The sequence below is a fragment of the Staurois parvus genome, unplaced genomic scaffold (assembly GCF_062004578.1).
Source record: "Staurois parvus isolate SC_StPar_1 unplaced genomic scaffold, SC_StPar_1.0 ptg000503l, whole genome shotgun sequence".
NCBI classification, from domain to species: domain Eukaryota; kingdom Metazoa; phylum Chordata; class Amphibia; order Anura; family Ranidae; genus Staurois; species Staurois parvus.
The window spans coordinates 737,079-753,348 of record NW_028318299.1 but is presented as its reverse complement, the minus strand read 5'-3'; the positions used below and the strand labels follow the sequence as shown (position 1 = coordinate 753,348).

General features: G+C 45.0%; 1 protein-coding gene across 1 annotated transcript in view; it reads left to right on the top strand.

Annotated features, from left to right (window-relative positions):
* The first annotated feature begins 2,005 nt into the window (after positions 1-2,005).
* Positions 2,006-16,270, top strand: part of LOC149451960 (uncharacterized) — a 41,978-nt gene continuing 27,713 nt past the window's right edge. The window contains exons 1-4 of the mRNA XM_089689914.1: positions 2,006-2,430; positions 7,734-7,860; positions 12,671-12,684; positions 13,820-13,873. Of these exons, the coding sequence (XP_089546040.1) occupies positions 2,112-2,430; positions 7,734-7,860; positions 12,671-12,684; positions 13,820-13,873 (514 nt within the window). The 5' untranslated portion in view covers positions 2,006-2,111. The remainder of the gene's footprint in view (positions 2,431-7,733; positions 7,861-12,670; positions 12,685-13,819; positions 13,874-16,270) is intronic.

Here is a 16,270-nt window from a genome sequence, read left to right as displayed (position 1 = left end):
CTGCTGCTGGTCCCACAGTGTGACCTGGGTCCCTGTACGGCCTCCCATTGCTTCCTCTCTGCCATGTGCCACTTTGAGGTCTCCTCACACTCCTGTGCTTTTCCATTTTGACATAGGTTGCTGGCAGATTAGCGGCCTTCCATAGGTTCCGCCAGGCCCCATATCGGCCATGGGCCCCCGTACCTCCTGGTCACGCTGCTGCTGAGCCCACAGTGTGACCTGGGTCCCTGTACGGCCTCCCATTGCTTCCACTCTGCCATGCGCCACTTTGAAATCTCCTCACACTCCTGCGGTTTTCCATGTTGTCATAGGTTGCTGGCAGATTAGCGGCCTTCCATAGGTTCCGCCAGGCCCCATATCGGCCATGGGCCCCCGTACCTCCTGGTCACACTGCTGCTGGTCCCACAGTGTGACCTGGGTCCCTGTACGGCCTCCCATTGCTTCCACTCTGCCATGTGCCACTTTGAAATCTCCTCACACTCCTGCGGTTGTCCATTTTGTCATAGGTTGCTGGCAGATTACAGGCCTTCCATAGGTGCCGCCAGGCCTCATATCGGCCATGGGCCCCCGTACCGCCTGGTCACGCTGCTGCTGAGCCCACAGTGTGACCTGGGTCCCTGTACGGCCTCCCATTGCTTCCACTCTGCCATGTGCCACTTTGAAATCTCCTCACACTCCTGCGGTTGTCCATTTTGTCATAGGTTGCTGGCAGATTACAGGCCTTCCATAGGTGCCGCCAGGCCCCATATCGGCCATGGGCCCCCGTACCGCCTGGTCACGCTGCTGCTGGTCCCACAGTGTGACCTGGGTCCCTGTACGGCCTCCCATTGCTTCCACTCTGCCATGTGCCACTTTCAGGTCTCCTCACACTCCTGTGCTTTTCCATTTTGACATAGGTTGCTGGCAGATTACAGGCCTTCCATAGGTTCTGCCAGGCCCCATATCGGCCATGGGCCCCCGTACCTCCTGGTCACGCTGCTGCTGGGCCCACAGTGTGACCTGGGTCCCTGTACGGCCTCCCATTGCTTCCACTCTGCCATGTGCCACTTTGTAATCTCCTCACACTCCTGCGGTTGTCCATTTTGTCATAGGTTGCTGGCAGATTACAGGCCTTCCATTGGTGCCGCCAGGCCCCATATCGGCCATGGGCCCCCGTACCGTCTGGTCACGCTGCTGCTGAGCCCACAGTGTGACCTGGGTCCCTGTACGGCCTCCCATTGCTTCCACTCTGCCATGTGCCACTTTGAAATCTCCTCACACTCCTGCGGTTGTCCATTTTGTCATAGGTTGCTGGCAGATTACAGGCCTTCCATAGGTGCCGCCAGGCCCCATATCGGCCATGGGCCCCCGTACCTCCTGGTCACGCTGCTGCTGGGCCCACAGTGTGACCTGGGTCCCTGTACGGCCTCCCATTGCTTCCACTCTGCCATGTGCCACTTTGAGGTCTCCTCACACTGCTGGTGTGTTCAATTTTTTGACATAGGGTGCTGGCAGATTACGGGCCTCCCATTGCTGCTGCCAGGCACGTAATCTGCCATGGGCCCCCGTACCGACTCCTCATGCTGTGACGTTGCAACAAGGTGTAATTCAACCCTACATATGTTAGACCGCCTTTACGAACAGCTAAAGGCCATCACAGATTTCCTGAAGTTAAAAGCGGATAAATGTACTCCCTGTGTAACTTAGATGTCAGCCATTGTCAGCTCATGCGTGACACCTGCGCTTGCTCAGGCCCTTTGAGGAGGCCACGCTATTCGTGAGTCGGCAGGACTATGGGATGAACGAGGTCAAATCGGCCATGGGCCCCCGTACCGCCTGTTCACGCTGATGCTGGTCCCACAGTGTGACCTGGGTCCCTGTACCGCCTCCCATTGCTCCCAAAATGGAAAAAATGTTTGAAATACTTTGAGTATTTCATTCAATTTTTAGTTATTAAAGTTGTTTGCTGTAAAGTAAAGATATCATCTTTATAGCAACTCCCTGTTTTTCACAAATGAAAGTGAAAGTTTCTGCTACGGCGAACAGCTAACACAGACAATAGCAAAAAACTGAGAAAGATAGGAGGAAAAAAGCAAAAACAAATACAAAAATACTAAGAAGAATCTTCAGAAATGGACATTAGAGAGCTAAGGGCCAACATCATGAACTTCAGCCTGGATGACGGAGATCTGGGCAGTCAGGGTTACACTCGAGTCCTCCTACAGCTGTTTGGCTACACTGGCCATGGAGCATCTGCCTTCATTAACTCTTGTAAGTATGTCCTAGAAAATGGTGAGATCTTCAAGGAATACGCCGAGGCCCGAGAAACCCACCACGGACTGACCATGGTAAGAAATGAATATGAGCTTACCAACGTGATCACCATCGTAGACAACAGAGGCTGCAGCAGAATGAACGATTTTGAGAGAGCTGAAGTGTATGCCCAGCTTGGTGAGTAACATTCGGGGAGCCCCAAAGGCTATGGGAGTGGCGGGCTAGCCAAAATGTAGAAAATGTTAAATTACTCGTGGCCAAAAATAAATCCAGATGGTGTCCCTTAGCTTGGTAACAGGTTGTTGGTCACTCCTTAGCCCTTAGACCCTTGTATGACTTCTGTAGTCTTGGTTGTAGTAAAGATATCTCTCCTCACTACAGATATGGCCTCCTGAATGTGGAACCTAACCCACTGACATAATTGTTTCCCAAAAAAGTTACATTCAAGGCTTGCCATGCATAATACCAGTTACAGCAGAACTCAAGTCAAGTCATAACATGTCTGGTGTCATAACTGATCACATGGGCAACACCATGGCAACTACAGGTCAAACGGAGGCTAAGATGACAGCTTCCTTGGCTTTAAAGCAACGAGTCTCCTGACCTTTTCAAGGAACAGTTTTATGTCTTTAGGGGGAGCCAGACAGTTGTGTCATTGGGAGGAATTGTGTCCCATTTCTGGTATCAGTGGGAGAAATGGTGCTCCAACATTGGTGTCAGGGAGAGCAATGGTGCTCTGTCATTGGTGTCAGTGGGAGAAATGGTGCCCTATCACTGGTGTCAGTAGGAGGAATGGTGCCATATTATTGGTGTCAGTAGGAGGAATGGAGCTCAATCATTGCTGTCAGTGAGAGGAATAGTGCTCCATCATTGGTGTCAGTGGGAAAAATGTTGCCCTATCATTGGTGTCAGTGGGAGGAATAGTGCCCCATTGCTGGTATCAGTGGGAGAAATGGTGCTTCATCATTGATGTCAGGGGGAGGAATGGTGCTCCATCATTAGTGTCAGTAGGAGGAATGGGGTCTTATCATTGGTGTCAGTGGGAGAAATGGTGCTTCATCATTGATGTCAGGGGGAGGAATGGTGCCCTGTCATTGCTGTCAGTGGCAGAAATGCTGCTCCATCATTAGTGTCAGTAGGAGGAATGGGGTCTTATCATTGGTGTCAGTGGGAGAAATGGTGCCCTATCATTGGTGTCAGTGGGGGGAATGGTGCTCCATCATTGGTGTCAGTGGGAGAAATGGTGCCCTATCGTTGCTGTCAGTGTTAGGAATGGTGCCCCATCATTAGTGTCAGTAGGAGGAATGGTGTCTTATCATTGGTGTCAGTGGGAGGAATGGTGCTCCATCATTGGTGTCAGTGGCAGAAATGGTGCTCCATCATTAGTGTCAGTAGGAGGAATGGTGTTTTATCATTGGTGTCAGTGGGAGGAATGGTGCTCCATCATTGGTGTCAGTGGGAGGAATGGTGCTCCATCATTAGTGTCAATGGGAGAAATGGTGCTCCATCATTGGTGTCAGTGGGAGAAATATTGTCTCAAGGGCTGGATAAATGCAAGTAAAGGGCCGCATCTGGCCCCCCCAGGGAATTTCTTGAAGACCCTCAAAATAAAGAATAGGAGGGTGTACTTCCACTTGATATCTGAGTCTGGAACAGAGGGAGTGGGCCATATTGGAGAACACAGTGCTTTGGCCACTACATACTCCCTAAAAAAAACATTACTGATAAGTTTGAAGGAGCATATGAGTATCAGACATGTTATGTGCACTCCAGAGCTGGGAGGCAGCATCCTAAGAAGTAGCCAGCTGACAGAACAGCAACTGTCAGATCTCAGCTGTAGCTTGCATCCCTAGAGTCATCCTGAAAGCAAATTAATTTAAGAAATGTATCAATAAACAATGCAGTGAGATTAACCCTAAAAGATCAAATCAGTTCATAGGTTTTATATTATTGGACCAATGATGTGTTCCGCATAGACTGACATCCCCTTATCCTTTGTAAAGACCATGAATTATATACATTCAGATGTCAGAAATACAATCTTGTGACAACAAAAAGTAATTTGTAGCACCGCACATCCAAGACTCATCGGCCAGGACTGCGCCCAACACACACGTCTTCCCGGCTGCCCAGTAAAACAGCTTTTGCTGGAGATGAAAACAGTTCTCCCCTCTTCACCCAACTATGGGGGGGATTTACTAAAGTCTGTGCACTCTGCAGAGCTTGGTACATGAGGGGAAGCTCTGCTGACTTCCATCATCCAATCATGTGCAAGCAAAAATTATTTTTTGTATTTTCCCTGAATGTGATTGGGTATTCTTGGCAAAGGGAATCTTCATCTCATTTACTAAGCTCTGGAGCTACTGCATTTGCAGAGTGGAAGGTATGATTGCCTTTAGTAAAGCAACCCCAATGTATTTTTCTGGACGTACCTGTTTAACTTGTTCCCTCTGGAGTCACACAAATCCATGACTTTGTGTAATTGGGCTTTCTTCTGAAACGACGCACCTATGTGCACAGGGGTTTGTGGTAAAAGTGAGCTCCCAGCATGGAGACTGAGCTGTCATTGGATGCCACAGTGAGTGTCAGAGAGGAGAAAATGTAAAAAAAAAATAAAAATCTGTGTGTCAGAGGAATGTAAAGAAAAAAAAATAGTAGTAATAATAATATTTTATCTAGATAAGGGCGTGTTCTAGGTTAGTTTCAGGGTAAAGGTCAGGCCCAAAGGTCAGTGTGAATGGTTAGAGGTTAATGGTCAGGGCCCATATGTTTTAGGTAGGATAAAAAAGCTTAAAAAAATATATATATATATATAAAGAAATAATAATAATAAGAAGGATAAGAAAGCTAGATAAGAGCTTCATCTAGGTTAGTATCAGAGCCCATACGTTTTTTTATTATTTAGTATCACTGTGTTTAGGTTGGATAAAAAAAGATAATAATGTTGAGGATCTGTGCCAGAATTTGCAGCAACACTCAACTAGCATCCACCTACTCTCCTCTTTTACCAATTTTGGGACGCCCAACATTCCCTCCAGGTCTCCAGGAAGGTCCTTTCCACACTCTGTTGAAGATTGAAGTCTTCCAAGCTCCTCACTTTCTACAATCTGCCACATGGCCCTCTCTGGAAGACTTGATGTTCCTGACGGGGTGATTCGGCTTGGACCTCTGGAGATCACCACAGCTTAAACACTTTCTGGAATCTCTCCCTCCATCCACCTGTTTTTGTCAGCAACTGACTCCTTTTGAAAAGTTCTGTAATGATGACCCTCACACCCTTTCTCAGATATATGTCCTTCTCCTCCCGTCTCCTCCGGGTTTCAAACCTGTACATTTACAGAAATGGGGGAGAGAGTTGAATAGAACTTTCTGCCCAAATCAACTGCAACGTATTATCCGCTTCATTTTGAAGTCTTCTATACAGTATGTACACATGTTCAGGAAAACAGGTGGTACCACATGTCTGTGGTGCTTTGTATATATTTCCCAACCATCATGGATCGCTGCTGGAGATGTCAGGAGGATCGGGGGACCATGCTCCATATATTTAGGTCCTGCTCTAAACTTAAACCTTTTTGGTTGGAAGTCCGCAGGATCTCACTGAAGTTTGTTGAATATACCCTCCCAGAGGATCCAGCTTTCTATTCTCTACACGTTACGACTGTACCTATCATATCCTAAAAGAAATCTGTTCTACGACACCTCCAAATCCTGTATCTCCAATCATTGGCCAATCACAGCGCATGATGATGTCACAAGGGGGCCCCCTTGTGACATCATTACAGTATTTAGGAACTGTCATCCTAGCGCAGCTGTCAGACAACCATGAGCCGGTGTCAAGAGCAGAGAATTGTTTCTTCAGGTCGATGGCGACATCATGATTGACGTTGGATCTACTTTGGGGGACTTTTTTTATTTTTGTTTTTAATAATGGACTTGTCAAAGACTGTCTCCATTCTTTACACTACACTTTTGTTTTGTGAATGAGTAGCGGCACCATGTACCACATACTCATGCACAAGGGGGGGGGGTGGATCTGGGGGCCCGTTTTTAAAGGGGGCTTCCAGATTCCGATAAGCCCCCACCCAGAGACCCCCACAACCAGGGGCGGACTGACCATTTGGCAACTCGACACTGCCCGAGGGCCCAGGGTCAGTAGGGGGCCCCGTGAGATGCACCTGGTACCTTTTTCATAGGCTTTTTTGAGTTTGGGCAAGGACACAGGGGCCCCATGATCCCCTATTGCCCGGGGGCCCCATGAGTTGTCAGTCCACCCCTGCCCACAACCACCGGTCATGGTTGTGGGGAAGATGCGCTTGGACAAGGTGCTTTGGGGGGAGCCCTCCCCTGTCCCAAAGCCCCCCCCATGTTGAGGGCATGTAGCCTGGTATGGTTCAGGAAGGGGGGTGCTCACTTGCCCCCCTTTTCCTGATCTGCCAGGCTGCATTCTCGGATTAGGGTCTAGTATAGATTTTTGGGGGGACCGCCATGCCATTTTTAAAAAAAAAACTTGGTGTAGGTGTTCCCCTCAAAATCCATATCAGACCCAAAGGAGGGGGGTAACCAGGGTTTTTTTTGTAATTGCTGGGCAACGCCGGCAATTCCTTTTCCATTCAGCTGTCAGCTGAAACATGAATGAATGTCTCACTACTAAAATACTGCATGACTTCATAATAGAACTCATTCTGGATTTTAGTAACTGATCACTTACTCAGAACCAAACGGGGGGGGTGTTCGTGCTCCCAGCACAAAGACAGGTTTTGTGTTATGTCGGCGTTAAGGGGTTATAAAAAAAAAAAGTAATAATAAAATAGCTAGATAAGGGCTTGGTCTATGTTGGGGTGTCAGGGGAAAAGTCAGGGTGGGGATTAAAGGTGAAAGGTTAAAGATCAGAGTCAGTATGTTTTCAGTAAGATTAAAAACAAGTGTTTCTTCTGGGTGTCAGTGTGTTTCGGTAGGATAAGGCGCACTGTCAGGCGCACTGTTGTTTCTTGGCCCTATTGTGGACACAAACATCAATGAATGTATACATATGTGGTATCGCCACAAACATCAGAAGTAGTAGAACATAATATAGGTGTTTTGGTGGTGGATTATTAATTTGTTCCAGTTTTCCTTTGTGAAAATAACTGCCACCAAATAAAGGCCCAATAATAAAAGAAAAGTGTTATAATCCATCTGGATACAATATAAGTGATAAGTCATTGTGATGATATGTACAGTGTTACTAACACACGTCAAAGTTGTAAAACAGCATTCAGACGTTAAGATTTGTTTTACCTTCAGACATTAAGAGGTTAATAGGCAGATTTCTTTTGTTTTTAGGAGGCGTATCTGCCTCCCCAACCAATTGGCTCCCTATTAGCCCCGCCCCTGAAGCTCATTGGCCGTACATGTAACTTTCATGTGAGCTATTTAAATGGAATAAATATTTTTGCTCTCCAACTTTCCTGCGTGACGCATTCTCTTATCAATTCCAGGAAACTTCATCCCCATCGGGCAGAGAGTTGAATGGAAAGACAACTACAGTGCTATGATGGAGGCCATCGAAAATTCAGAATTGGATCCGAATTTCACAGACTTCATTGTCCCCATCCTTGTGTACAGGTAAGTGAGTCTTGTGTTGGGCGGTCCATCCTTGGAGCACTTTGGTTGCCAGGAACTGGGTGAGGGGCTGATCTGATGATATGTTTGTTGGTGACATGTTCAGAACATATCATATACAGGCACAGCGACACCGCCACCCACCTGCTCATGCCGTGATTGTACACAGCGGGAGTTTCTCATTATTGGTTCATGGTCGGGACCTGCTGATGGCTGTGTCCAATCACAGCCCAGGGCCCTGTGTTGACAAACCACACAGGGCTCTTTACAGAGGTATCAATCTCTCTGTTTCTTCTCCCTGCAAAGCAGGGACAAGAAAATAAAAATATATTTTGTAAAAAGCAGCAGACATGACACATATTAACACGTGTTAGGCACACAGTTAACCCTTTGATCACCCTAGATTTCATCCCCTTCCCAGCCAGTGTCATTAGTATAGTGACAGTGTATTGTATTAGTACTGATCACTGTATTCGTGTCACTGGTGATGTCAGTAGCAGTTAGTCAGTTCCCGCCCAGCGTCATTTAGTGTCAGATTGCCCTCTGCACTATTACAGTTCCACTATAATTCACTGATCACCGTCATAACTAGTATAAAAAAAATTCAGTATATATATCATAGTTTGTGGGCACTATAACTTTCACACAAACCAATTAATATACACTTATTGGTGTTTTTTTTTTACTAAAGACGTAGCAGAATACATTTTTCCCTAAATTTATGAAGATTTGTTTATTGTTATTATTGGATATGTTTTATAGCAGAAAATAAAAAATATTGTTTTTCCAAATTGTTTTTGTTATATAATATAAATAAAAATAATAAAAAAAAACAGTGGTGATCAAATACCACCAATAGAAAGCTCTGTTTGTGTGGAAACAAAATAATATAAATTTCATTTGGATACAACGTTTGATGACCGTGCAATTGGCAGTTAAAGTAGCGCAGTGCTGCATTGCAAAAAAAATGGCCTGGTCATGAAGAGGGTAAAATCTTACAGAGCTGAAGTGGGAGAGAAAATCTTTTGGTTCAGGAAAGGGGGGGGGGCAGTTTTATTATTATTTTTCTTTTTTTAACCATACAATACAAACATGACAGCATACAGATTGTTAGTATAGTCTGAGAAGCAGGTAGCAGGGAAGTGTTATTTCATCGCTGTAAGACGATGGTTCCCTAATTTGTCCCGGTGATTGCACTAACAAGGCCGCTTCCTATGAAAGGTTAATAATCCCAAAGTGTCTCACTTTTCAATGAGCATGATATAATAGGTCCCTTAACCACTTGAGCTCCAGAGGATTTACCCCCCTTAATGACCACGCCTTTTTTTGCTGTTTGGCGCTGCACTAATTCAAATGATAATTGCGCGGTCATGCAATGCTGTACCCAAACGAAATTTACGTCTTTTTTTCACACAAATAGAGCTTTCTTTTGGTGGTATTTGATCACCTGTGCGCTTTTTATTTTTTGCGCTATAAACAAAAAAAACACAAAAATTTTGAAAAAAAACATTATTTTCTACTTTCAGCTATAAAAAATATATCGTAAACTCAAAGTTAGTCATAAATTTAAGCCAAAATGTATTCTGCTCCATGTTTTTGGTAAAAAAAATCCCAATAAGTGTATATTGATTGCTTTGTGTGAACGTTATAGCGTCTACAAACTATGGTATAGATAATGGAATTTATGCCTTTTTTTGCTGTTTGGCGCTGCACTAACTCAAATGATAATTGCGTGGTCATGCAATGCTGCACCCAAACGAAAATTACGTCCTTTTTTTCACACAAATAGAGCTTTCTTTTGGTGGTATTTGATCACCTGTGCGCTTTTTATTTTTTGCGCTATAAACAAAAAAAACACAAAAATTTTGAAAAAAAACATTATTTTCTACTTTCAGCTATAAAAAATATATCGTAAACTCAAAGTTAGTCATAAATTTAAGCCAAAATGTATTCTGCTCCATGTTTTTGGTAAAAAAAATCCTGTGCATTAGCGGGCAAACTGGCGCTATCTAGGAGGGGCGCTAACACTATCGGAAGTCACCAGTGACACTAATACAGTGATCAGTAAAAATCTGTTCACTGTAATCAATGACACTGGTGACAGGGCAGTGAAGGGGTTAACTGGGGGGGAGGGGGGTGATCAAGGGGTTAAATGGGATTTCTGGTGCACTAGCGGGCAAACTGGCGCTATCTGGGAGGGGCGCTAACACTATCGGAAGTCACCAGCGACACTGATACAGTGATCAGTAAAAATCTGTTCATTGATCAATGACACTGGTGACAGGGCAGTGAAGGGGTCAACTCAGGGGGGGCGATCAAGGGGTTAGACAGGATTATTGGTGTATTAGCGGGCAATCTGGCGCTATCTGGGAGGGGCGCTAACACTATCGGAAGTCGCCAGCGACACTGATACAGTGATCGGTAAAAATCGGTTCACTGATCAGTGACACTGGTGACAGGGCAGTGAAGGGGTTAACTGGAGGGGGGGCGATCAAGGGGTTAAACGGGATTACTGGTGTACTGGCGGGCAATCTGGCGCTATCTGGGAGGGGCGCTAACTCTATCGGAAGTCGCCAGTGACACTGATCAGTAAAAATCGCTTCACTGATCAGTGACACTGGTGACAGGGCAGTGAAGGGTTAACTGGGGGGGGGGCGATCAGGGGGTTAAATGTGTCCTAGAGTGTTCTTTTTTTTTTTTTTTCCAAAAATTTTTATTGAAATACAAGACATTTGAGATTAAAGACATGTACGGAACCCATTTTGCACACGTATAACTGAAGCAATCACCCGTAACGCAGACGGGTAGTCAGACATGTAATTGAAGTATGCAGTAAACATACACAGGAGATCACGCTACCCAGTAAACAAAGTAGAATAACAGTTTCGCAAATATGGATGGTAAGCAATAGAGGTATAGAGGATGCAAGTGTCGGGGGTAAAAAGCGCTTAAGTAATCGAGTAGTGGAGCAAAAAGCAGCATTGATGTCTGAGGCGGACGCCTCGTGCAATTCCGCACCCGGTTAAGTTAAATTTCTGCTTGTATGTAGAAATAGTTGTTTAAGAGAGAAATATGAGACAAAAGGAAGGAAAAGAGAGAAAAGAAAAAGAGGAGAGTACTGTATATGCAGGAAGATTTAGAAAGCACAGGGAGGAGTGAGAGAGAGATGAAAAAAAAAAAAAAAAAAAAAAAAAAAAGGGGGGGGGGGGGGGGGACGGAGAGGGGTGGGGGGGAGAGGTGGGAAGGAAGTGAAAAAGGAGGGATGGATCAAGTAATAGGTAATAGTTATTAAGCCAACCATAATATAATATAGTAGACAAGCTAATAGGTATTATCCTTAGGACTTAACATACATTTCGATAAACACGGTCCGCGGCGTTATTCCAGAGGTGATAACTTTGAACGGTATTCACGACCTGTAGATTAGTTTTAGTTATTCATATAGAGTTTATAGAAATTGGTAGTTTGGAAGTGTTTCCAACACGCCCACGTTTTCCGAAATCTCTCCGGGTGGTCTCTTGTCACTGAAATCAATTCCTCCATCTCCGCAACCCTGATGACCCTATGAAACCACTCCCGCACAGTAGGAATCTGTTCTGAACGCCAGTGGACAGGAATGCATTGTTTTGCCGCATTTAGCATATGTAGGGTAAGAGACTTACGGTACATCCTTAACGGAATTGAGGAGTGGTGAAGTAAAAATTGAGCCGGGCTGTATTCCGGAGTGTAAGTAGTCACTTGTGAGACTATATCTCGCACATTTTCCCAAAAAGGCTGCAACAAGGGACAATCCCACCAGATATGTAGGAGTGTGCCTGTTGTCTGTTTACATCTCCAGCACAACTCTGAAATATTAGGGTCAAATTTATGCAGCAGGGACGGAACTCTGTACCATCTAGAGTATAGTTTGTAATTGCTTTCCTGCGTGGAAACACACATGGAGCCCGAATGTATGTGTTCATAAATGTGATCCCAGTCGTCAGTTGACAAAGGTATTTGTAAATCACGTATCCAAGCCTCACACGCTTTTCGAGGTTGAGATATACTAGTAGTTTCAAGAAGGGAGTAAAGCTTGGATATAACATGTCGCTGGGGGGAATTCGAGAAGCAAAGTTTCTCAAATGGAGTAAGCGACCTGGAGTAGTCTTGTAAATGCGAGGCGTTATGTGTAAAATGATGAATTTGTCTATATATCCACGGTGTTAGGTTCAGGGATGGCCATAACTTCAAAATGTCCTCTCTAGATAAGAACCCAGAATGTTTGAAAAGGTGATGTATTGCTAGATTATCTGGAAGGTCACATCCAGAGAGGAAAGTCCGGGACATACTCGGCAAAAAGTCTGGGTTCTTTTTGAGTGGGGTTAAGGGGCCCGGGGAGGAAGAGAGCTCAGTGTTCTGGAATATCTGTCGGCAACAGTTTAACGTGGGGCCTACAAGAGGGTGATCCCGAAATTCAGTGGGAATATGAGCATTTCCCAGCCAAGGGGAGGAGGTAAGCGAAATCATCGAAAAATCAGATTCTACGTCAACCCAAATCTTACGATCACAGTTCGATGTCCAGTCTACTACTCTTGCCAATTGACATGCCCTGTAGTACCGTGTAATGTCAGGTAGTCCAATACCTCCACTTCTCTTAGGCATGGTGAGTTGTACAAAGCTAATTCTGGGGTGTTGGTTATTCCAAAGAAAGGAGGAGCAGAGCTTTTTATAAGATGTAAAGAAAGAACTCGGTAATGCAATCGGTATTGTTTGGAGTAGGTACAGTATTCTTGGAAGCACATTCATTTTGAGAATGGCTGCTCTACCAAACCAGGAAAACCAAGGTTTGTTCCAAGTCTGGATGTCTCTGGAAATATTACGCAAGAGGGGTAGGAAATTCAAATCATAGAGTTCCTTTAGATTAGTCGGTAATTGGATTCCCAAGTATGTAATTGCCTCCGACTGCCAGGCAAAAGGGAAGTTCGATTTCGCTTGCCTAATCACCTCCCGGTGAAGAGAGACATTAAGAGCTTGGGATTTAGAGAAGTTTATCTTGAAATTGGCCAGGTAATGAAACAATTCAAAATCTTTTAGCAGATTAGGTAAAGTGATATGGGGATCTGTTAGAAAAAGCAAGATGTCGTCTGCAAAGGCCGCTATCTTATGAATTTTGCCATTGATATGAATCCCCTTGATATTATCGTTTTGTTTGATGCAATTCATCAGTGGTTCCAGTGTTAAAATAAAAAGGAGGGGGGATAGTGGGCATCCCTGCCTGGTGCCATTGCCTATCAAAAAAGAGTCCGAGAGTAGACCGTTAACTCGCACTTTAGCTGTGGGAGAGGTATATAAAGACATAATGAAGGTACGGAAACGCTGAGGCAATCCAAGGCCAAAAAGAACCGCCTCCATATAATCCCATGCTAACCTATCAAAGTAGAGTGTTCTAACTGTAGTGTAGTGCTTGTGTACTCACTCTTTGGATGTCTTCTTCTCTGTCTGGAACGGAATGTGTCCAGGCAGAGAAGAATGACATCATATCCTGCCCTGTGTGTATGTCAACACAGGACAGGATAGGACAGGGACCGATCATGTGATTTCAGCCAGAAATCACTGGCTGAAATCTAATGATTGATCCCTCCTGGATCAAATCGTGTCACCCGCGGGTCGGCGGGAGCGCGCGCGCACGCCCCCTGCCGGCGAAAGTGTCGGGAGCGCGGAACCCGTTTTAAAACGTGGTTTTGCGCTCCACTGCCGCCCTGCACACGTATATACACAGTGGCAGGGCGGCAAGCGGTTAAGCAAAAAAAAACCTAAAAGCTAAAAAACTAAAAAACAAAACATACAAAATATTTAATTTCATTAAAAGTAAATATAAAATAATTGTGTGATGTAGATCGGCATGAAAGGGTCTTCTTATCCATTTACATTGATGTCCATGGTGTTCTTCTACTCCTCTCCAGTGTCACAAACAACATATCAGCTGGAGAACAGCAAGACGTGAAACATTTTTTGGACAATTGCATAAAAATGACAGGTAACTTTTCTGTGTGAATACTTATTTTGGTGACACGGTTCTATTACCCTTTCCCTTTAATTGCCATCCATTCTACTAACCTTGCTGCCAGCACTTTGGCCAGCATGTGATTGGCCACGTTACCTGTCAGTCAGACACCAGGGGCGGGATTACTGCAGACAGCTGTGGTAAAGGAAGAAAATACTGCATGTGACGCTCTAGAGGGGAAGCAACAGACATATGCACCTTAGGCTGTCAAATCAAATGTTATTAGGCTTTGTTCCCTCCGGGTCAAATGTTTTTCATTCATAATAATAAAGTGAATTAGAAAAATACGACATTATGGTCACTAGATGGAGCTGATGGTCATAGGAAATGTTTATTTATATTTATAATTATTTATGTCTTTATTTTATTTGTATTTATATACAGTATTTATCTTCAATGATTATCAGCTCCATCTAGGCCTGAAGATTATTAAGCGCCTCAAACATTAAAGATTTTCTTAAAGCAGATGCCCTGGAGAAAGAAATGCTGGTAGTTTCATTTTTTATTTTTTTTTCACACGATAGCACATATTATTATTATTATATAGTAATTATATAGCGCCAAAGGGTATGCTCAGCGCTGTACAGTAGCAAGGGGGACAGAAGATGAGACAAGACAGTAACAATACAATACACGAGGGGTTCGAGGGCCCTGCTCTTTTGAGCTTACAATCTAGGAGGGAGGGTAAGGTGGCACAGGAGGAGATGGCTGTGGGGGATGGAGTGGTGGGTGGAGTGGAGGAGGTTAGTTGTTAGGTGAGGTCGGGTGTTAGGTGAGGTTGGGGTAGGCTTCCCTGAAGAGGAGGGTTTTTATGGTGCGCCTGAAGGTGAGGAGGGTAGGTGACATTCTGATGGATTGGGTAGGGAGTTCCAGAGGATGGGGGAAGTCCTGGAGAAGTCCTGCAATCGGGCGTGGGAGGAGGAGACCAGGGAGCTAGAGAGCAGGAGGTCCTGTGAGGAGCGGAGGGCACGGGTAGGGTAGTATCTGGGTATCAGGTCGGTTATGTAGTTTGGGGCAGCGTTATGAATGGCTTTGTAGGTCAGAGTTAGCAGCTTGAACTTGATGCGTTGGGCAATCGGGAGTTAGTGAAGGGATTGGCAGAGGGGGGAGGCAGATGTGGAGCGGTTGGTGAAGTGGATGAGTCTGGCCGCTGAGTTCAGGATAGACTGGAGTGGGGATAGCGTTCGTTTGGGTAGGCCAGTGAGAAGGGAGTTGCAATAGTCCAGGTGTGAGATGATGAGGGAGTGTACGAGTTGTTTGGTGGTGTCTGGGGTGAGGAATGTGCGTATCTTGGAGATGTTGCGGAGGTGAAGCCTGCAAGATCTAGATAGCAGTTGGATGTGGGGTAGGAAGGAGAGGTGGGAGTCCAGGGTGACACCCAGGACTTTGGCGTGTGGGGTGGGAGAGATGGTGGCATTGTTAGTGGTGATGGAGAGGATGGGGGGGGGGGCACGGGGTGGGGGGAAGACCAGGAGCTCGGTTTTGGATAGGTGAAATTTGAGGAAGTGGAGCGACATCCAGTCTGATATGTCGTTTAGGAGGTGGGCGATGCGGGCAGAGAGTGAGGGGGTGAGGTGGGGGGTGGAGAGGTAAATTTGGGTGTCGTCGGCGTAGAGGTGGTAATTACCAAATGTTTACCAAATGCACATTTTCAGTAAAATAACAAATTTCAGTTAATTTTAGTGCACATAAACACATTATAGTGCCCAATTTTTTGGTAAATATAAAGGATGGGGTTGTGAAGAGTAAATATATAACCAGCATGTCAAGCCTTGAAATCCTGCATGGCTGTGAAATGTTGATAACTGCAGTACCCACAATTGTCCATAGGTGGCGCTGTACGGGATATAAGTGTAGAGGTAACCATGAACAATGACCCCAGAATTATTGTTCTCATTCTATTGTTCACAGTGATGTGTAATGTGTAATGCAATAGTCGTTTTCATATGTAGGCACGCTCTGTCACATGTGTTATGTTCCTATGTGCATGTACACGGCTCAAAAAAATGAAAGGAACACTTTGTAATCAGAGTCTAGCACAGGGGTGGGCAAACTTTTTGACTTGAGGGCCGCAATGGGTTCATATATTGGACCCGGGGGCCGGACCAAGAGTAGATGAATGATGTGTATGTGTCATCCATAGTAAGCATAGTAATTCATCCCCCATATAGTAATTCATCCCCCATAGTAATTCGTCCCCCATAGTAATTCGTCCCCCATATAGTAATTCGTCCCCCATAGTAATTCATCCCCCATAGTAATTCATCCCCCATATAGTAATTCATCCCCCATAGTAATTCATCCCCCATAGTAATTAATCCCCCATATAGTAATTCATCCCCCATATAGTAATTTATCCCCCCTATAGTA